The following is a 22,936-nucleotide window of genomic DNA, read 5'->3' as shown; positions in this document are numbered from 1 at the left end:
CCTCATATGCTTGAGGAAAATTCATTAGGACAAATGATAGATTCTTAATCTTCATATAAAACTTTAAATGCAATAAAAAACCAATCTAATAATCCTTATTTCAATTATTATAATCCCGGTTGGAAAAATCACCCTAATTTTAGTTATAATAACAATAACTCTAATGTTGTAAATCCACAATGGGGGAACAATGCTGCAAACCCATTGGGAAACTCCAACAATCACAGAAATTCTAACTATAAACCTTATTACCCTCAAGATTTCAATAGCAATTCGCAGAGTAAGAAGAAGAAATTGTCAATCGAAGAATTAATATTACAAATGGGAGAACAATTACAAAGTCAAGGAGCACAGTTACAAAGTCAAGGAGCACAATTAAAATGTCAAGGAGCTGTAATTAAAAACATGAAAAATTCAGTTGAGATGTATTGTTAGTACACTTAGTAATATACCTTTAGGAACTTTGCCTAGTAATGTTAAAGATAATCTTAAAAATCATAACAAAGAGCAAATTGAGGCTATTCAACTGAGAAGTGAAAAAGAATTAGAAATAAAGTTCAAAAAGAAATTGAAATGGAAGTTGAGAAAGAAGGGGTGGAAAATGATACTGAAGATTTTCATTTTGAGTCAAATAATCTTATTAAACCAATGAAAATTACTGTAGAAAGACCGTTACCTACATTTCCTCAGAGATTGATGCAGGATAATAGAGATAACCAAGTTACAAAATTTTTGGAAATATTGAGGAAATTGACAATAAACATTCCATTTGTTAAAGCCCCAGAACAAATGCCAAGCACGTGAAGTTTATGACGGATATACTTAATAAAAAAAGGAAGTTTACAAATAATGATACTATTACACTTAGTGAGGAGTGTAACACTATAATTCAGAAAAAAAAATTCCTGAAAAACTTAAAGATCCTTGTAGTTTTACTATTCCTTGTGCTATTGTCGAAAGATTTTTGGAAAAACTTTATGTGATTTGGGAGCCAATATTAAACTTATTCCTCTATCGATTTTTAGAAGTTTGGGTTTAGGAGAAATTTCACCTACTACTGTAACTCTTCAGTTAGTTGGTCATTCAATTACCTATCCTAAAGGAGTTATAGAAGATGTTTTGGTGAAGGTTGATAAATTTATCTTTTCTATGGATTTTATTGTGTTAGATATGGAGGAAGATAAAAAAATTCCTATTATTTTAGGAAGATTTAGGAAGACGTTTTCTTGCCACTAGAAGACCTTTGATAGATGTGCAGAAAGGAGAATTAACAATAAGAGTCAGCGATCAAGAAGTTAAATTTAATATTGCAAAGTCAATGAGATACCCAGCAAAAGGAAGAGATGATGAACACTTCAGAAGAAAGATTAACCATTATTAAAGAAATGAATATTTCACAAATACAATTAAAAAGAAAATTGTAGACGAACATTTAGAGTACGAGGATGAGAATATAATTTAAGATAAATTTATGGAAGTGAATAATGAAGAATTGAATTATGTTACGGAACAATTTAAACTGTTAGATCCTACAAATAATAATGAAATTTTGATTTCGTTGATTATAAAACCTCCTAAACTAGAAATGAAACCACTTCCTACACATTTAAAATATAAATTTTTAGAAGATTTATCCACATTAGTTGGTATTGCATCCTCATAATTAACTGAAGCACAAGAACAAAAGTTGTTGGAAACTTTGAGAAGATATAAGAAAGCTTTTGGATGGACGTTAGCTGATATTAAGGAAATCAATCCTTTAATTTGTATAGATAAAATTTTATTGGAAGAACATCATGAACCAAACACTGATCCTCAAAGTAGATTAAACCCTATGATGAAAGAAGTTGTTAAGAAAGAGATTTTAAAATGATTAGATGATTTTAAAGATTTTAAAATGATTAGATGCTGGAATAATATATCATATTTCAAACAGTGCTTGGGTGAGTCCAATTCACTGTTTTCTTAAGAATGGTTGTGACGAATGAAAAAAATGAATTAATACAAACAAGACAAGTCACTGGTTGGCGAATCTGCATTGATTATAAACATTAAATTTGACCACCAGGTCCTTTACCCTTTTTGAACCAAATTTTAGATAGGCTAACTAGGCATAAATATTTTTGCTTTTTAGATGGATATATTGGCTATCATCAAATATCGATTGCTCCGGAGGATCAAGAGAATACAACATTTACTAGTCCTTATGGCACTTTTGATTTTCAATGAATGTCCTTTAGTTTATGTAATTTACCTACGATATTTCAAAGATGTATGATGTCAGGTTTCAGTGATTTAATTGAAAAAGGGATAGAAATCATTATGGATGATTTTTTAGTGTTTGGAGCTTGACTTGAAATATGTTTAAATCATTTATAGAATGTTCTAAAATGATGTGAAAAGACCAATTTCATGGTTGCAGGAGGAGTTGTACTCGCGCATAAAATTTTAGAAAATGACATGGAAGTAGATCCAACAAAAATTCAAGTTATAGTTAAGCTACCTCCACCTACTACTATACGTGGAGTTAGAAGTTTTTTAGGACATGCTGGTTCTTACAGACAGTATATTAAAGATTTTTCAAAAATTACAAAACCTTTATGTGATCTTTTGAAAAAAAAGATATAAAATTTGATTTTGATCAAGAGTGACTTAATGCCTTTAAAACATTGAAAGAAAATTTGATCACTGCTCATATAATTGTTTCATCTGATTGAAAGAAACCATTTGAACTACTGTGTGATGCAAGTGATTATGCAATTGAAGCTATTTTCGGGCAGTGATATGACAAAAGTTTTAAAGTTATATAATATGCTAATAAAATTCTAAATGATGCTCAAATTAATTATACAACTACTGAAATAGAGTTACTAGTTATTGTTTATGATTTTGATAAGTTTAGGTCATGTCTGTTTAGAGCTAAATGTGTTGTGCATACAAACCACTCTGCTATAAAATATTTGATGCAAAAGAAGGATTTAAAACCAAGATCAGATAGATGGGAACTTCTGATGCAAGAATTCAATTTTGTGGTGGTATATAGGAAATGATATGATAATCAAATAGTTGATCATTTATCTTGGCTTGAACAAGAAGACACATTTGATCTTGAAAGAGAAATTAATGAAACTTTTCCTGATGAACAACTTTATACTGTTAAAAAATGAGAAATGTTGTGGTATGCTGATATTGTAAACTATATTGTTAGCAGTGTTTTACCATATGATTGACAAAACAACAAGAGAAGAAATTTATTCACGATGCAAAATTTTACTTTTGGGATGACCCATATTTTTACAAACAATATAAAGATTTAGTAATGTGGAGATGTGTGCCTTATAAAAAAATTGAAGAAATTATATAAAAATATCATGATTCGGAATTTGAGGGTCATTTTGGAATTGATAGAGCTGTTCACAAAATTTAATAATATAGATTTTATTGGCTTACTCTATTTAGAGATGTTAATATTTATATAAAAACATGTGATCGATGTCAGTGAGTATGCAATAATTCAAAAAGAAACGAAATGCTCATAAATTTTACTTTGGAAGTTGAAATTTTTTTATGTTTGAGGATTAGATTTTATGAGATCATTTATACCTTCATTTGGAAATGTATATATATTAATTACAGTGGACTATGTATCAAAGTGGATTGAAGCAATAGCTTTACCTTGATGTGATGTTCATCTAAATTTTTAATTAAAAATATTTTTACAAGATATGAAATGCCGAGAGTAATCATTACTAATGGAGGATCTCACTTTAGGAACAAACAAATTGAAAAGTTAGTTGAAAAATATGATATTATACATAGGATTGTTACTGCTTATCATCCCCAGACTAGTGGTCTAGTTGAAGTATCTAATCATGAAATTAAAAGAATTTTGGAAAGAACTGTAAATCCTAATAAAATGGATTGGTCTGCTAAATTAGATACTGCATTATGGGCTTATAGGACAGCTTATAAGACGCTCATAGGAATGTCCCCATATAGATTAATCTTTGGGAAGACTTGTCACATACCAGTAGAATTAGAACATAAAGCTTAGTGGCTATTAAAGAGGTTAATTTTAATTTAAAAGATGTTGGTGAGAAAAAATTGATGCAACTGAATGAACTTAAAGAAATTAGGAATGAATATTATGATAATGCATAGCCAACCACATTTGAGGTGTGAAGTATTAATTAATGAAATTTCTACCTCACATAAGTAATTTGAGGTGAATTGTATAGATTTAGTATTAATGTCGACATATCATGATATTAGGGGGTTGTTGTGAGAATTCTACTTAAAAGAGGGACCTTAGTACCTTGATCTAAATAACTATTGAATTAAATTAAAAAGCAATAAAATTCTTGATCTAAATCTACCCTAACATTTATTAAGTTCTAATATAAGATTTTGAAATTAGTGGAGGGCAATTAATATTTAAATTTGGAGGTATTTAATGTGTATCAAATTTGCATACTAATTCAATATGATTTTTTTATGTTATTTGTGTCATTTTATGCTTCTCCATGGTATATATGATTTTTATGCATGATACTTGTAATTAGAAATTTAGGGAGCTAAGTAGTAACTTGGGGAACAAAGGAGTTGCTTGGAGCAAAGGATTATTTAAAGAGTCTGACACCCAGACACAATTGTTGGGCGCACAAGCGCCTGACTCCAGAGATCCTAACGCATAGGTGCCACTCTGGGGTGCCTAAGCGCCTCAGTGACCTAGACACATAAATAAAGAGAGCCTGATGCCCAATCACCATATTGGGCACCTAGGTGCCCCAGTGACGCAGTCACCACTGGCCGCCCGGATACAGAGAGCCTGACACCTATGCATCACCTCTGATATGTATAGGATCTAGTACCCATGGGATTCATTTCATCATTTCATTTGAAGGCATGAAAGATGAAAAGGAATTAAGGAAGAGGTTTGGAAGATATGTCATGCTTACATAGACTCAATTCAGAATTTACCCCTTCGCTGATTGTCTTTGCTATTCGTCTTTGGTGCTTTAAGTGTGTGAAGTAGTGAGGTTGTGTGAGAAGAGTTTTGTGGTGTTTTAATTTAGTTTATGTGATTTTCTTGTGATGAGAACAAGGAAAGATCCAATTGGAGCAATGCACTTAATCAATTCTTTTATTCAAAATTTTGTATTTACTACATTTTGTTAGATAAATTGTTGATTTATGTTAAACAAAGAATGAGTAGTGAGAAGAAACCTTTTTCTCATAGTCAAGGTATTCTATGTTTAATGTGTAGAATGTGATCCTATTGAAACTTCATGGAAGTGATAGATTAACCTTTTAAACTTATTGACATTAAATTTGACCAATTATTATGTTAAAATTTTTTGTGAACTTGTTATGTTGGAGCAAGCTAATGGAACATATTAGGTTAACTTACAATCACTTGGGAGAATAAGAATATTGCTTTTAGGTTAGTGTGACCGTGTAGAGAAATACGAGATCTTGGGATAATCACTTGATTTAGGAGACTAAACATATTTGATTTCCAATGTTTCTTAGACACTCGGGAAGGGATAAGGAGTATTTTTGTTTCTGGATGCCACTCACTCGTATTTGATCACATAGTTAAACCAAAATTTCTAAGATCCAGTTTAGGGGAATCTTTCACTAGATAGAAAACCATGCAAATTCTAATAGAGTAACTTAGAATTTTAGTTTTGTGAAAATTAGGAGTAGAAACTCTTAAAGATTCTAACTATTCAAAAATTTTAAGCTAGACTAAAAACTAGTAGATCGAAGTTTTTCCAAATCTGATAGTTAACTCGTTCTTTGTAGGATTGATGTGCAGGCTTACAATCCGTATATTACTTGATCAACATGTATACTTGTGTGGTTGTCATTACTTCATAACATTTCAGGTGTATCATGTCACATAAGAAAACTTAGGTTTTTGGTGTTTGGTAGTTCCTACCAATGATGGTAATGCCTAGCAATCAGTGATGGTAGAGGAGATGGCCAATATTAGTGATGACATTAATAGTGGCAATACTATTGAAGGTGGTGATTGGTGGTTGTTGGAAGCGATGGCAACGGCTGATGGAGACAACAAGAAAATATAATTATTGAAAATACACAATGGTTAATTGCAGTGGCTAGTGATAATTGATGATGACCAACAACTATTGACAATGGCTGATAAATTCTAATCGATTATCCAATATAATTTTTATTTAAAAAAACCTTATAGTATTTTAAGCATTTCTAAAAATAACTTGACTTATATTAAAAGAAAAACAAACAGCTAAAATATTATTTTTAAAAATAAAAATAGAAAAAAAATTTAAGTAAGCCTTAAAATAGTATCTAGAAAAACTAAGGGGCATTAAAATACATAGCACTCAATTATTTTGCATTTACATATCTTACTCCTAAATTTTCATATTTACACACACAGCACTCAAATAGATAATATTATATAAACAAAAACACAATTTCTACTTTTTAAAAGTGAAACACAAATATTCATCCATAGGGTTAAAACACTAAAGTACTATATATGTAAATATGAAAATTTAGGTGTGAGATATGTAAATAAATAATAATTGTGTGCCACGTATGTACAATTTTCAAAAAATTATTATTGATTGATCTAGATTGGAATTAACACACTTGATCTAGCATATTCATGGCATTATGAGTGCCATAGTAATACTAAATACCAAGTTCAAAAATTTATAATCGCTTTAATTAGTACAAAATACAATTTTATTCAAATCATCTTTCTTCACCTTCATCTAATGATATAAGACCCCGAGCCTATCTTTGAGAAAATATATGAACCTTCAAGTTAATCAAACATATTCTTTATTTTAGTTATTCGTGTATATCTCTTCACAATCTAGAGTTAAATTTACAATTTATGATAATATATAATAACTTTAGGTATTCATACAATCTGTCGAACTTCTTCACATACAATCATGCCAATCTATCAATCTAATTTTTTCTATCTTACAAATAAAATTTGTGTACATTTGGATGACTAGATTTACAAAATCTAACTACAGAGCATTGGTCCTAATCATGATCTAACAACCTTCATTATTAAGAAAATACAAAAACCCAGTGGTCAAGACCTAGTGGTTATATGTTATCCAAATCAATTTTCATTTAATTAAAAATATACTCCTAAAGTTATTTTAATTAATTTGATTTATATTAGAAAAACCAAAGTAAATATGATTTTTAAGAATAAAAATAGAAAAGGGTTCCAAATAATCCCTAAGGTAAAATCTATTAAAAAATAATTATCAATTGATCTATATAGGAGTTAACACGCTTGATCTAGCATATCCATGAACACCATGAGTGCATTAGTCATACTCAATAACAACACATGGAATTTGCAATGGCTTCAAATAGTAATAAATATAATTTTATTCACATCAACCTTATTTATTTTCATCTATTGATACAAGATCTCAAGTTCAACTTTGAGAAAATATATGTGCCTTCTGATTAACTAAGCATATATACTTTAGGCAAAAAAAAAAGCTCCCCAGTTATAATAAAGCCACCAATATTTGTATAAACCTTTCAAACTTTCATCTATTTATTGTTGAAATATTATAATGAATTTTAATATGATATTTAATCCAGACTGTACTACTCTACATAATTTAAAGATAAACTTATAATTTATGATCACATACAATCACCTTAGGTATTCTATACATAATAATATTCTTCTCAACATATAATCATGCTAACCTGTTAATTAAATGTCCCTCACAAATAAAAATTATGTATACTTGGATCAATTGATTTAGAGAACCTAGCTACACATCATTACCTTTCATCTTGATTTAAAAAGCACTTATTATAATATTTGTTATGATCTCTTCTAATTTCTAATCCACAATAAAGGTTTCAATAAACTACTAGGCTACATTATTTATGCTATTTAACAAGATTTACACAAGGATATAAGCTACCAAAACATTAACTTTAAAGCATTGAAAATCAAATGCCTCCTAAGATGAACAATATTACTTGATTAGCTTCAAGAAGAATATCAGTGGCTAATCACAATTTCATTATCATTTATATTTATTTATATTATTTCCTTTTGACTTGCTATGAGTATTTTTTATTAATTTTTATGAACTATTTAAGTCCTCTCCTATACAATAGGCTAAACAACCCTTTTAAGAAAAATAAGACTTCTACATCAACTACTCCCATGACTTCTAATTCTAATGTCTCTATCTCCTAAATTTATAAAATCTTAAACATAATCAGCCCATCACTTTTATAAATTTTTTTTTTTTTACATTTATTACAGTATTAGTGTCAAGACTAATGCCGATGTTCAACATTTTTCTAAATTAAAATGTATTTGCCTTTATCAATTAGTATACATCTCATAGTTAACAATAAATATATATTATGTTTAAGTATTTGATACAAGCATAATAACAATTAGCTTTATATTATATGTAATATGTTTTTTTAATAATATAGCTTTATTTATTTTGATGCAGAGCATATAACAAAATCATTCCACGGAAGCATCACTAAGAGCTTAGAAACCCTTAACCTCATAAATAAATATCAAGATCAATACCAACACTAGGCACTCTTTCAATTTTTAAGAATCTATCTCCATATATGTTTTTTACTTAAATAGCATGATATTTAAAGTCAAACAAGTGATGAAACATTTATCTATGTAAGCCCTTTTACACAAATTTTGAATTATACTCCTATGCACTTTAAATATTGAAAAACTAATAAGCCATATCATTTAGGTAGTTACTTTCACCATTCAAATATTTACACTCTAATTTTATGACGGCTTGGTACTTGTTTAACGCATGCATGCTTCTTAGCCATTAGGGCTATTTAAAAAGAAATTTGTTCGCGAACAACTCTTGTTCGGCTCCATAAGCAGCTCATCTTTGGCTCGTTCGTTAAATAAATGAGTCGAACACAAACAAACTTTTTAAGCTATAATTATTAACAAACCGAACACGAACAATTTTTTGTTCACTCCTTTCGGCTTATTTTAGCTCGAAATAAAAAAAAATCATATATTTATTATAATAATTTTTTTTAATTAATTAGAGAGGCCTTTTGATTTGTTTCGATCGAATCATGTTATGTGACCTGGGCCAAAATGTGGCTTGTCGGGAGACGTTAAACAATCATATCCATTATGATCCGATTGAAAGGAATCAAAAGACTCTAAAATTCCATCTTCCAAAACCAATATTGAGTGGATATCCAAAATGAGGGATCCATCCACAAGTTGTTTCTTCTCGTTCCACAGATACAACACTCCAAATGCGCATTCAGCTTCTCAAGTCATACATAGAGAAAATATTAAAAGAAATTAAGAAGTTTGTCTCAAAAAGATGATGATAATAATTCATACATATAGCCGTGATGCAAACTAGATGCGATCCTCTGTAATTACAGTAGTAATTTGACGGGATCAAACATTTTTATTCTAAAAAACTATTCATTATCCTAGGAAGAGGAAGGCCAACTGATTGTGGCTTCAGTCATAAATAAAAGATACTAGTTTATATTAAAACCAATGACAGCTCAAGTGGAACACTCGAATCAAATCCAAAACCCTAACCTACCTTGATGAAAGTTCTATGACGTGACTCTCAAACTAAGCACAAACTTACAGTCCAAAAGTTGTTTTATACCCCTTCAACAGTTTAGCCACTTAGCATGCCCATTGCTGCATTTGGACTCATGTTGGTCGAGCCCATCCAAAAAGAAAATTCTAGTAACTCTGTTGTCCATCATACAAAATTTATTGAACTTTATTCTTATCCAGCAACTGCAAGCAAAGAGCCAAAAAACATCAATTTTGCTTTCTTCCAAAAGAAAAACGCTGACCAATTGCATTCTTTATATCTAGAATGTGAAAGAAAGAGATACAGGACTTATCGAGCTTCATTCCCATAGTTCCAAGCCAACGATATTGCAAGTTTTGGTGCTTATGAAGGATGAGTCTACAAACCAACTGTTGTTCTTCGGCTAATAGGTTTAAGAAATAAAAGGTACCCAGAAAAATTCTGTAACAAGAATAATTTTTTTTTTGCAAAGTGAAATAAATAAAGCATGAATCATTTACCCCGCAAACCAACTGTTGTTCCACAATCATCCTAGACTTGTGAGTTGCTAGTCAATTGGCTGTAGCTGCAGTGTCAAAAATTGCCAATATGACGGTAACTTGAGAGAAGAAATTTACAGTATCAGGCAACTTAGGAAGATGACTGTAGATCCGTTTGGCGCAAAAAATAAAAAGAAAAATGTCAACCAGAATGCCCAAGGCAAAATTCATTCCTTGACCTTCTACTAGATCTTGGGCACAATAACTTTGATAATCAGTAGAAGCTACTATTCGCAAGGGTATATTGGATAATTACTATTCATGATGTTGTTATTGCATTCTAGTTATTTTACAAATGGAACAGCCAATCAGTTGTGACGAAACACTGCTCTAGGATATAACTCTAGTATCTCCTCCTCTTTGGTCTGATATTATTAAAACCTGAATCATTCCATCCCTGCCCTTCTTGATGCCTAAAGCCATCTTCATGCTGCTGCTGTTCCTCAATGTGTCTATACCTTCTTGATGTATTACCTAATCTATTTTTAAAGCGCCCTTCAAATTCCCTTGAATTTCCACCTTCATTAAATCCTTCATTGCCTTCAGCATGATACCTGTAGGGCCTAGGGGGACTCTCTTCACCATGAAAGGAGAAATTTTCAACATCATCATCTAAAATACAGTGTTCCCTATATCGAGCTGGCGCATGCATCTCATTGCATCTCCTTCCAACAGCATATTCACCATCCACACCAAGTTCATGAATTTGACCGTGACCAAATGGCATGCGGTAGCATTCACCTGGAACCTGCCTAGGGTCATTCATATCCAGCCTCTGAATTTTTCGAGGAAACTCCCTCCCAGACCTAGAAAAATTATGTTCTCTTGAAGATATAGCTTCCATCATACCATCAGGTAATCTATCCCCATAAGCAGATCCTCGCCTTCTGGCCATAATTTCTTCTGCATAATGTTGCCCATTAAACCCTTCAGAAGGACTGTGGGGTGACCAATGGGAAGGTGACATATCTTGAGACCTAGGTGAACGCATGGAAGGAAGCTGTGGAGGACCTCTGCGATGCACAGGCGAAAGGCTTACTCTTTCACGATGGGATGTAATCCGATCAGTACGTTCAAATTGGGAATGTGGGCGTGGTCTAAGTGTATCCAACATTTCACCTGGCACTGGTCTGTTCATTTTTTCTTGAGTAACATACAAAAGATCATGTGCATCTCTCTGCAAGCGTCTGCTAGGGTTAACTTCAGATGCAGGATGTCGCATAACTTGGATTTCTTCTGGGACTGCAGGAGAGTGCCTTCTGCAAGCCATTTGACCACGAGTTTGTAGCTCACTCGTAATCTTCCTTGAAATCCTACCAACAGAAGGAGCTGAAGCATCTGATCCAGAGGCCATAGAAATTGCAGCCGAATTAATGGCTCTCGAATATCGAAAATCACTATGACCATTGATTTGTTCCTGCATATAGTTGGGGTCGCAGTTCCGATCAACGAACTGGTTTGACCGCTGTTTATCTCTAAACTTCAAGGGTGAATAATCTGATCCACCTCTCACCCTAGAGTGTATTGAACCTGATCCGCGGTTCCCACAAGCCAGTCCCCTTCTCTCATTTTCAGTTTTACGAAACTTTTCACTATGGTTTTCATCCCTGTAATAAAATAAATAACAATGGGCATAAAAGCATGAAAAGAAGCAAATACTTAGTTAAAAAGGAGAGATTTAGGAATAGATCTCCAGGCTTAAGGAATGACCTGATGTGACCAGGATGATAATTTTCCCTTTTGAAAAATTTTTCAGCAGGGTTTCCTCTCTTAACTCTTGATGAAAGTGGCCTTTCATGAATAGGTTTCATCTTTCTAGATGAAGCTGAATTTAAGTTTATTATCCGCCCAGTACGAACCCTATCAATTGCTTCCTCAATGGTTTCATTGGCTGAAGGAGAAACAAAAGATTTAGCACGGCCTCCAGCATTCTCTATTACACCACTGCCATCAGCTTTTTTTTCAATACCGACAACTCTTAGAGTAGGATCTCTGTCAGATCTAGTTTTACGCTCTGAAATCTTATCCCTCTTCAAGGAATCTCGTGGTGTCTTCCTAGTCGTCCTGCTTGTTCTCATTTTATCAGAATCACCTGTCACTGATGAAGACTCCTGCAGATCTGCTGCAAGAGCAGGATCAATAGTACTAGCAATGTCCACAGTTCTAGGATCCTTGGGCATCATGCAAGTTTCTGTTATAGAATGCTTCACAAGTTCGTGTGGTGATGACATTGCCACAGGAATGTCAACAATACCTCTTGGACAAGAAGCTTCACCCTGTTTGATCTTTACTGTGAAAGAAGAATCCACATTAGCACAAAGCAATGCTCCATCTTTTACCTCACCATCCTCATAACCATGATCATCAATTCCACCTTTTTCATGAGCTTCTTGCATAACCACATCTAAAACATGTGGACTGCCAGCCTTACATTCATTATCGACCTGCTCTTCCACCATGCAAATGGATGGAGTCTGAGATTGATTAGATTCAAGAACATCACAATTAGCACGTGTTTCTACCACAGTTACAGTTTTTGAATCAGTTTCACTAAAGCTCACATGAGAATCAATTTTGGCCTTTTGATCAATAGAACTCTCTTTTAAAGTACCAGCATTGAATGATTCACGCAGTGATTCTGCTGCTATGTGAGGTTGTTGACATGCTTCACTCACTAAATTCATAATCTGACCCTCTATTTCACATGTAATGAGCAAGTCAGCATTTTCAGTGCCTTCATTAGATGCTTGTTTTGAGGAAATCAACTCCCGGCCTTCATAAACTAAAGATTCCACAACCGAACTTATTGTCTCACAGAAAACTCCCTTTTCAGATTGGGCAGTGCTAGCAGCAGCAGACATGGTCCTGTGGCATACTTTATCATTACTATGAACCTCATCTGGCTCTATCTCGGTAAAGCCAACCGCCTCATATTTATGCAGATGAGAATAATCTCCAGGTATCTGCATAATAGCATCCTTAATTAATGAATCAGATTTAGTATTTAAAGCAATGGTGCCAGTACCAACAGCCTCCAAAGGCGTATTAGCACTTTGAAGCAAGCTGTGATCATGTGCACTTGTATGGGGCAATCTTGTTTCCTTAGCTGAAACAGAGTCTTGGGATTCGTCTTCTACGGTTTCCGGTTTCATAGCCGCATCAGAAGCAGAATTAACAACTCCAGAAATTGTTATCCTGGAGGCTCCTCCAATTTCACATGGTTCTGATTTGATGGGTTTTAGGCCAAAAGCTCCTGATCCAGCAATTTCAGTTTTCATCTCCTCTAGCTCAATGCTTTCATGATAAGGCTCAGGTTTCACAGCTCCACATAAAGAAAATTTTGAGTCAGCAAAAGAAGATAAAGGCATCGTGGATAAACCAAGAAATTGAGTTTCTTTTAAAGAATCAAAATTTCCTAAAGTGAAAGTGGTTTCACGAGTGGTGTATGATTCAGACATGAATGATGGTTTAAGGTGCAAATCTAGGCATGCCTCGGTGTCAAAGTTATAACAAGCACCTCCAGATTTTGATGAGGTGCAAAGGCTCCGGAAGCAATTACTACTCAAACTCCTAGGCCCACAAATCCTTGGAGGGGATGCATTAGGTTTTTTATTTGTTGCACTTGCACCCAAAAGGTTTGGCTGTGGTCCTCTGCCAAGCAAACTCCTGTCTTCCCCATCACCTGCATTGTTTGGTTCCAAGTCATTCATGGATCCTTCCCAAGCATCCATGGTCATATTCAAGTCCCAGTTTGATCTATCCAAACAACTCTGAGCAGAATCAGTGTTGGGCCCAGATGTGAAAATTTTCTTCTGAGGATCATGCGCATATGTCTCCTTCCAAGAACTTGGATCTTGCAGCTCCAACTGTGCTTGTCTAACAGAAGGTGAATCGCTGATCTGCACATTCTCAAATGCTTCATTGCAGTGCAGTTCAGTATTTCCAGAAATTTGTTGTGCTGCAGATGTCTGATTTGGCACATTCTCAAATGTTTCATTGCAGTGCAGTTCAGTATTTAAAGAAATTTGTTGTGCTGCAGATGTCTGATTTGGCACATTCTCAAAAGTTCCATTGCAGCGCAGTTCAGTATTTCCAGAAATTTCTTGTGCTGCAGATGCCTGATTTGGCACGCCAACATGATCGACAGGTGCTAAATGCTGGTCAATTACTTTCAGGGAGAAAAGTTCATCATTAGAAACAGTATCTTTCAATCCATTTTCTCCTTGAACAACAATGGTTTCCATACTTTGTAACTTCTCATAACAGTCATGCTCAATAGAGTCTGGATGTTTAGAAACTGCACTTATGTCTCCACTAACCAAATTTTTGAATCCAGATTCAACAGATGAACCTTCATCTCGTGAGGCAGCTAAACTAGTAGGAATATCACTAGCTTCCAAGGAAGGAACTTGCACTAAAGAAAAACTTCTATTTTGTGTTGTGTTACATTCTACTGTTGGTGAAGATTGTGTCTCTGGAGGAGGTGAAGGAGACCTGGGAAAAATGAAACGTCTTTTCTTGATTGGTATGGCTGAAATGGTTAGAAAGTGTGTAGCATGATGTTTAAGTCCAAGCTGTTCATTTTAAGAGGAAGAAAATGATCAATAGCAATTAATTATTCAAAACAAAAACATGACTCAAAAAGCATTAAAAAAAATTGTTAGTTGAAAAGAGCACCTTATCGTGATCAGGACCAGCCATCTTCAAGAAAAATAATTTATCTTCTTAATACTTGCTTCAGATGAACTGCAAAGAAACTCTTATCAACATCAGAAAAACCATCACTTCGAAATTAGAGTTCAACTGTTCATGTAAGCTTCCACAAAAAATAGAGGATCCAACTTAAAGAATCATGCATTTAAGACATGTTGTATATCTTAAGAGAAATGCAAGTAAGGGTGTGAATTTAGGCAGTTAAATTAAAAAAAACGTAACTAGAAATTATTTGAATGCTAAAGCCACTAATGGATATTAATACGCAGCTGCTGGTACAATGAAATGGGTTTTCCAATTCTATCCAAACGAAACAAACAAGAGAAAAGGTAAACCATGAATATCGCCAAAGCCAAATTGAAACACAATCTCCTTACCAGCTTACTCATTTGTCAATGGCACAAAAAAGGTTTTGTTAATATCCACGAAACCCTATTTGAAGTATAACAGTGACACAATTTTAATGGAAAATAATAGCATATACCACTAAAAGAGTCTCCTCGTGAATAATGCTAAGAAGACAAAAGAGCAATTAAGGAAAAAAGGACAAAATTGCTGTTTTGAACTAGTGGGGAAATTTTTGTTCACCAACACCATGGTGTCTTTCAGTAGACATTCTATCCAGATGATCGGGCACGGCATTCCGCCGAATAATGTCATCCAGATATAAGAGAATATTACCTTAGAAATGGACCTAACCACCCAAATGAAGAAAGTCTTCTTTCGATCTACGGAACTAGGGTTTTTTTCCTTACCTCACAAGTGTAAGATAAGGTTTATTTTAATTTTGGGTCCTTGCTTCCTACAACGGCACGTCCTCGTAGTTAATTACATCTTTAAGGTCAGGAACCCTAAAGAAAACTCTGGATTAATATAATAAGTTGAATTATGAAGTGATTAAAAGAATTTGAGCTCAAATGTCAAGAAAACTGATTACCAGTAACGTAGGTTTAATATTCGGGAGATGGTTTTGAAAGGATTTGAAATGCTCTTTGAACGGATTAGATAGGGTTTACAAGGTGAGTTGGTGATATTTAAAATGATCGACATGAATTGATCAGAACCCCTATACTATAGAGTAAGGTAGGAAAGGTTTCTAGATAGAAAGTTAAACCTAAACTCTATAAAAAAGCCTAATAGGTGGACTAAACTAGACACTAGGAAAGATTTACCCAATTAAAATGCACATGGCTTTCCGTCGTCTCGAAAAAATTGATATCTTTCAACTATAACCAGCCTCATAACCAGGAATCCCTTTTAAATGTCGTAATTCAAGAGATTCATAGTCTCGAGGAGGTTTGAAATACCTTCGTCAGTAATCATAGGTTACATCCCTCTAAAGTACTCCCTTTAATCTCAAGGGGTAGGTTTAGGTTTTTTTATATCTTAGTCCTTAATTCTAGCTAGATACCTAAACTAACCTAGGCTTCTATACTCAAATTAACCTAGGATAAGTGTATGGCCTTGAGTTATGGTGGCTACATTAGCTAACTCAGGATTCAAGTTGGATCAGCATGAGTTCTATTTCAGTTCATCATGGTATATTTTAATTGTAATTTGAAGTTCAATATTCAATTAATCATTTGTTTCAATTCCTAAATCTTGTCAGTCATGTTGGATAATCAAGGTTTTTTATGTTTGAAGGTTTTTTAATTTTATATTTTTGTTTGAGAAGAAAACCACCTTGAGAGGGGCATCCATCTTTGTTTTTGTTTATTTATCTACTTTTTTTTTTTTTGCTTTTTGTTTGGTTTTAAACATGAAAGACGTAACGAAACAAGCATAACTAGGAATATATGATAAAACATACATAAAACATGGAAACATGCATAAAATGACCTAATTATAGCGTTGAATTAAACTTGGGTTGATTCAGGGTAGTTCAGCTTTAAATTGGATCGACTTGGGTTGACCTAAGTTAGTTGTGGGTGAGTTTAGAATTAACCTAGGTCAAGCTGGATTGACTTGGGTAGGTTAGGATTTGATTTGGGATGACCCGGGTTGACTTGGGTTAACCTGAATAGGTTAGGTTTGACTTGGGTTGACCCGAGTTGACTTGGTAGGGTTTGATTTGTGTTGACCCGAGTTAAGCTGGGTTAACCTAGGCTGGCTTGGGTTTGGTTTGATTTAGGGTTTGGCCTATGTTGAATCAGGTTTGAGTTAGTTCAGGTCTGGGTGGGGTCAGGTCTGGGTTGGGTTTAGGGTCTGATTTGGGTTAGGTTTAAGGTTTGAGCTAGGTTGGGTCAAGTCTAGTTTGGGTCAGACCTGGTTTAGGTTTAGGTTTAGGGTTCAGGTTATGTTGGGTCAGGTCGAGGTTGGGTAAGACCTCGTTTAGGTTTAGGTTTAGGGTTTAGGCTAGCTTGGGCTAGACCTGAGCTGGGTAAAGTCTAGGTTGGGTCAGGTCTGGGTTGGTTCAGTCACGTTAGGTTGAGGTAGACATTAGCAAGGTCGGGTCTAGGTTGGGTCAAACCTGGATTAGGTTTGGGTTAAACCATTTTAGGAATTAGGTCGGGTTCGAGTCTGCCTGAGCTGAACCCAAACCCAAGCCTAATCCAAGGCTAGACCTGAGCTGGGTAAAGTCTAGGTTGGGTCAGGTCTGGGTTGGTTCAGTCACGTTAGGTTGAGGTAGACATTAGCAAGGTCGGGTCTAGGTTGGGTCAAACCTAGATTAGGTTTGGGTTAAACCATTTTAGGGATTAGGTCGGATTCGAGTCTGTCTGAGCTGAACTGAAACCCAAGTCTAATCCAAGGCTACTGAATTAACCTAACCTACTATTAAACTTAAACACTTAAAACGTAAGCTTAGCTTAAAATACTTAAGTGGAGAAGAAAGGCTTACAAAGGAGACGGCTCAACAGAGGAGAAGAAAGTTCACCGGAGAAACCTGGAGGAAGACACTCTGAGTTAGAAGTGTTCAGGATACTTCGAGGCACACTTCGACTTAATTTCAGATCCCCTCTTGGAGACACAAACAACCGCCTTTTACAGGAGGCGGCGACGGCTGTCCTGGGCCTTCAATCAGATGGGAGGTCAACGGCCCGGATTACTCTGACGATTTCCACAACCGTTGACGGTTGTCGGATGTTTTCAATCGTCCGATCAAATGGACAGTCGGAATGAGGATACGTGGACAAATGTTACAAATCAGTGACATAGCCATTGGGAGATGACCAAGCCAGCAGAATTGAGGGCGTAACCATGCCACGCCCCAGACAAGCGTGCTCACGCCCCATACAGGTGTGACCACGCCTGGGAGTGGTCACGCCCCAGGCCTGGCGTGATCACTCCAGGCCAGAAAGGGGCACAGTGCTTTTTTCTTAGGGTTCAAAGGCACCGGGACTTTTCCGGAAGCTCCATACGACTCCCAAAGCCGCATGTGACCCAAAAATGAGGTCAACATGAACTAGCAAGACAAAACATAATTATAAAATTGGATTCAAAATAGAGCTTAGCAGTATTGAACATCTCAATAGAAGTGAATCAAGTCGGCTTCGCAAGATTGTTCAAAAATACCATCTTGTACCGGTCATGATAGTCAATGATCCAATAACTCTGTGTAGATGTATCCCTCACCGCAGAGTCACTAATATTTGTTCTCCCATAATATGGCAGGTGTAAATCAGTTAACAGGCTGATGAAAAGTGAAACAGTGGGGAAGTTATGGAATTTGTGAATAATTGAAGGAAAAAGATAAATGGGAAGAATAGAAAAGGAACTGGCATTGATTCATTCAATTCAGTAGTTTGACAATTGCATGACCCTTGGATCTTTATTTGTAATAAAGATCCTGCTAAAAAAAAATTTATCATTACAATTTATCCTAAATTGATAAATTAGTTAACTGCCCACGATACTTAGAATAGTCACTACAAGTAAACTAATAACAAAGTGCAACGCAACAAAAATACTAAGCCATGACACACGGCCCATTTTTTCTCCTGCATCAATCTTTCCACGAGCAAAGAAACTTTACTCCAAGTAATTTGATAGTTGCTAGCAGAAGAACTGAAAATTTTCTACTGTAAGTAATAAAATTTATCCCATTAAAAACAAATCCCCATAAAGAAGAAATGAATGGGAACACAAAGCATAAAAAAGAGACAGGTGGGCAAACTATCATAAAGAGAGAAGAAAGGGACAAACATCATGCTAGAAAATGATCTCCTTATTCAAAAATTTGTTAAATACAACTGCATGAACTTCGAGGAATTTATTTTGAAGTAGAACCAATGGGTAGATTGAGAAGATCCATGTAACTTTATTCTTATAATTTTTTCCCACGCATCTAAATTTAGGGTTTAGGCCTCCCAAGATTTGTGGATGAAAGCCTGCACAAGATTCACGAGTGAAATGCTTGAGGTAGCAGGTGAATCATGGATGATACAAAGTGGACAATCATGAGCACGTTGCTCATAAATCATTCAAATGAACATGGAGAAGGGACCGTGAATTGCAAGGCAGGATGATGGTGTTGCAATGGGTGGGTAAAGGAGTTGTGATGGGCGGTGCTAGCGAGAGAATACAAGTTATATGGAGATTTATACTAAGCATCATGACATCACACATACTGCTAAGTACAAGCATTCATTGAGAGATCTGATAAATGATGTGTTAGGAATTCATGCTACGCATGGGATCAATGATTCACAAGATATGTTGAACAGGATGCACAGATTCACAGCGGCATGTGCATGCAATGTGGGGATTGCAAGAAAGTGAAATGTCAATAAATAGTATGCAGATTTGAATGGCTTGAACCGCATGAAAGGTTACAACCGAAGTGCCAGAGACATGAAAAGCAAGAAAGTGCAAGGGGATGCAATGACGCACGAAATGTGAGGCAGTTAGCGGTGCAAACTACAATTGGATGTGCATAGCAACGTGATTAGCAAAGCTGAAAGGATTTTTCAATAAGTGAAAATTGAGAAAGGTGGTCATAAAAGTTGTGCAAAGTTTGTGTGCAACAAGGCGAAGTGTCGAAGGACGACCAACAACAAAAACATCGGGTTGATTTGAAAAATCAAAGATGTAAAACTGAACTGCTTGATGAGGGAGAAGAGACTTGAAGCTAGAGAGGATCATGAAAGCTTCTTTGCAGAGATCTCCTTGAAGCTTCAGTTATGATATCAATTGATGTAGAGTAAAAAAAAATGAGACAGTTGTAAAGGCATTACAAAATGCAGTAAAAAGATATAAGAGAACGGAAGAAGGAAAACAAGAGAAGAATCAGGCACACAACCTAATAGGGGAAAAGAACATGTCATGCAACATTTCATTCAACATCATAATTTGACCATTACATTACATTGGATCCCTATTTATAACTATATATGTAATCATTCAAACTTGGTATTATCACATATGATTATAAGAATAGAACAATTATGAAAATCCAATAAAATCCGACATGACATGCAATTGAAGACACCATAACATACTCTCTTTCCCAAAAGTGCATTCACAACCAAAACCAAGTTATTATAGGATGGAAATTAAGCCACTTCACACTTTTGCCCATTGATTCTATACATAATATTGAGTCACAAATTAAGATGTTATAAAAGATGCTAGTAAAAAATTTTGCTATCGTAGAATGAAAGAATGTTAGCCAAAAAGTTTCTAGAATGAAAGTTGCAGCATGTAACCATCAAACTTGAAATGCACATGGGGTTTAACATAGAACCTGAGGAGCAGAAGGCATGAACACAAAATAACCTGAACATTATTGATTAAAGTCATCAAGTCATCTTGAGTGAAAATAAAATGGCTTATCCATAACTATTTGACTAACATTCCCACGCAAAAAAAAAAAGTTACCAAATTGTAATAGGTATGCCATAAGATAATTCAACCAAGGGAAAACCCAAGGAATTTACATAGTGCACAGAAATCAATCCCAAGCTTCAGTTCATAGTTAACCTTACAGATCATGCAAACTGATGCAGAAAATTAGCAAAGAAAGAGATCACAAGATTCCTTTCCATGGCATTCCAAAAAATTGCCCTTCAATGGGTGGTAAATAGAAGTTGATTCAATATCATCAATAAATATCATCAATAGCTTAACATGTAGCTTAACATGAAAAAAAAAAAATTATAGCCCAGTTGACCATGTCAAATAATTAACTCCGTCAAAAGAAACCCATAACCAACAGCAACCTAAACGGAGGCTTCCATAGCCTGTCAACAACCAATACTATCTTACAGTTCCGTTGCACATACTCTAGGGTTCCAGAAAAATCCAGTAGAAAAGCAAAATGAACATAAAATCACACCGGTGATATAAAAGGAAAAAGCTTTTCCTCCATATACTCAGGCATGCCATACGATGCTTGAAAAAAATTCATCAATCTGATCCAAAACTTGAAGACTTTTCTCCAAGAACCAAAACCAAGAATCACGAAACAAATTTCGAAGGGTAACCTAGAAAAAGCAGATCAGTCCACAACAACGACATCACCAAACCCGATAGATCCTCTCGAATAGCGTCTGCAACCATAAATCCAAAACATAATCCGAATGATATTTTCAGCCAGCTATCTCTCCAGAACGCAGAGCAAACAAAAACAAAACAAAAAAAAAGAATTTTCTAAAATCATTTGGATTTCGCAGAATAAACGAAAAAATCCAAGAAAACAGAGATAGAAGGATCCCGGCAATTGCTTAGACGGAAGAAGACCTGCGCAGAGGGTTTACCTAATCCGCTCAAAACCGATCGAGGGCTTTGCTAAAAGGCAGAGCGATTGTATGCAGATCGTCCTCGGAGAAAACGTTAATAAAGGGGGGAGGGACGAATGGAGAAGTGAGATGCTTGACCTCCAGGGTGGAAATTACCGCCGATGTGGGGCCCACTGCGTTCTCCCGTTCGTCGAAATTCCGGGCATTGCTTCTCACTTGGGAAAATTTCACAGGCAATGCTTCACCGCTCGGTGAGCCTATATGCAAAACATGCGGTTGCAACGATTTCCGCGTGTTGATCGGCTGATAAGGCGGGATTAGGTGCTTTCACCGCTTGTCCGATTATTTGTATCTAAGTAGGGGGTGTAAGCTAATTGGGCCCGAATGGAAAGTACTCGTGTATGTATTTAGTTCTTTTGAAATTAATTTTATTTGAAATAGGCTTCCTTAAAATTGTTGGTTAAAAGTGTTTTTCGTGATCTGTTTGATTTATTCGAAATATATGAATTGTTCAAATTATTTAAATGGTTCAAAATGTTTGAATTGTTTGAATTATTTGAATTATTTAAGATTGTTTGCATATTTGAATTGCTAAAATATTATAATATTTATATTAATATAACTCATACTAATATATTATTATTGTTATTAATAATTTATCATATATTATAATTTATAGGATTTAATTATTTAAAATATGATAAATTTTTATAATAAATAATTATTTTTAAAATATCTTAAATTTTTTATATATAACTATTTTAAATTATTTTATATTTTGAATAATAACGAATCGAACATGAACGAACACATCATTGTTCGTGTTTGGTTCGTTTAACAAATCGAACGAAAAAAATTGTTCGTGTTCGTCTCGTTTGCTTATTGAACGAATCGAACACGAACTCTCTCGCAAACCAAACATAAATTGTTCGCAAACAATGATTTTTTTTGACAGCACTAGTCTCAAGGTTAAAGAAAATATAGGTATTTATAACAATATGGGTATATATATATATAGTGTGGTGTGCCCCGATCTGTTGGTTGGCATCCACGATATAAGAACCCTCAGGTCGGGGGGTTCAAATCCTCTCTGGCACATTTGGCCTTAATGAGATGGTACTCGAACTGTTAGGCATATTAGGGGTGGTTGGAGGCTAGTATAATAGCCTATGACCATTTCTTTTCAACAATAAAAAAATATATATATATTTTTTGGATCCTAAGTAGTTAGTGATCTCATACCACATAAGAGAAGAGAAGAGTAATAGAATAAAGTATTAATAAGAGGATGAATATAGAATAAGGAATGCTCTGTGCTACCCCTTCCTCCATAAATTACCTCACTTTGGTTTCAATGGCATATTCAGATCTATCCTAGCCT

General features: G+C 34.7%; 1 protein-coding gene across 1 annotated transcript; it reads right to left on the bottom strand.

Annotated features, from left to right (window-relative positions):
- Positions 1-9,762: 9,762 nt before the first annotated feature.
- On the bottom strand, positions 9,763-21,770 carry LOC110037102. The gene is made up of 4 exons (XM_020741680.1): positions 21,574-21,770; positions 14,843-14,911; positions 11,876-14,739; positions 9,763-11,772 (listed from the first exon to the last, which is right to left on the bottom strand). The coding sequence occupies exons 2-4, from the start codon at positions 14,864-14,866 to the stop codon at positions 10,509-10,511; spliced, it is 4,152 nt and encodes a 1,383-aa protein (XP_020597339.1). The 5' UTR covers positions 14,867-14,911; positions 21,574-21,770; the 3' UTR covers positions 9,763-10,508.
- Between the last annotated feature and the right edge of the window lie 1,166 nt (positions 21,771-22,936).

This window comes from Phalaenopsis equestris, unplaced genomic scaffold, assembly GCF_001263595.1.
Source record: "Phalaenopsis equestris unplaced genomic scaffold, ASM126359v1 Scaffold215229, whole genome shotgun sequence".
NCBI classification, from domain to species: Eukaryota; Viridiplantae; Streptophyta; class Magnoliopsida; order Asparagales; family Orchidaceae; genus Phalaenopsis; species Phalaenopsis equestris.
The sequence above is the reverse complement of the archived record's forward strand: the minus strand, read 5'-3'. Positions and strand labels throughout refer to the sequence as shown.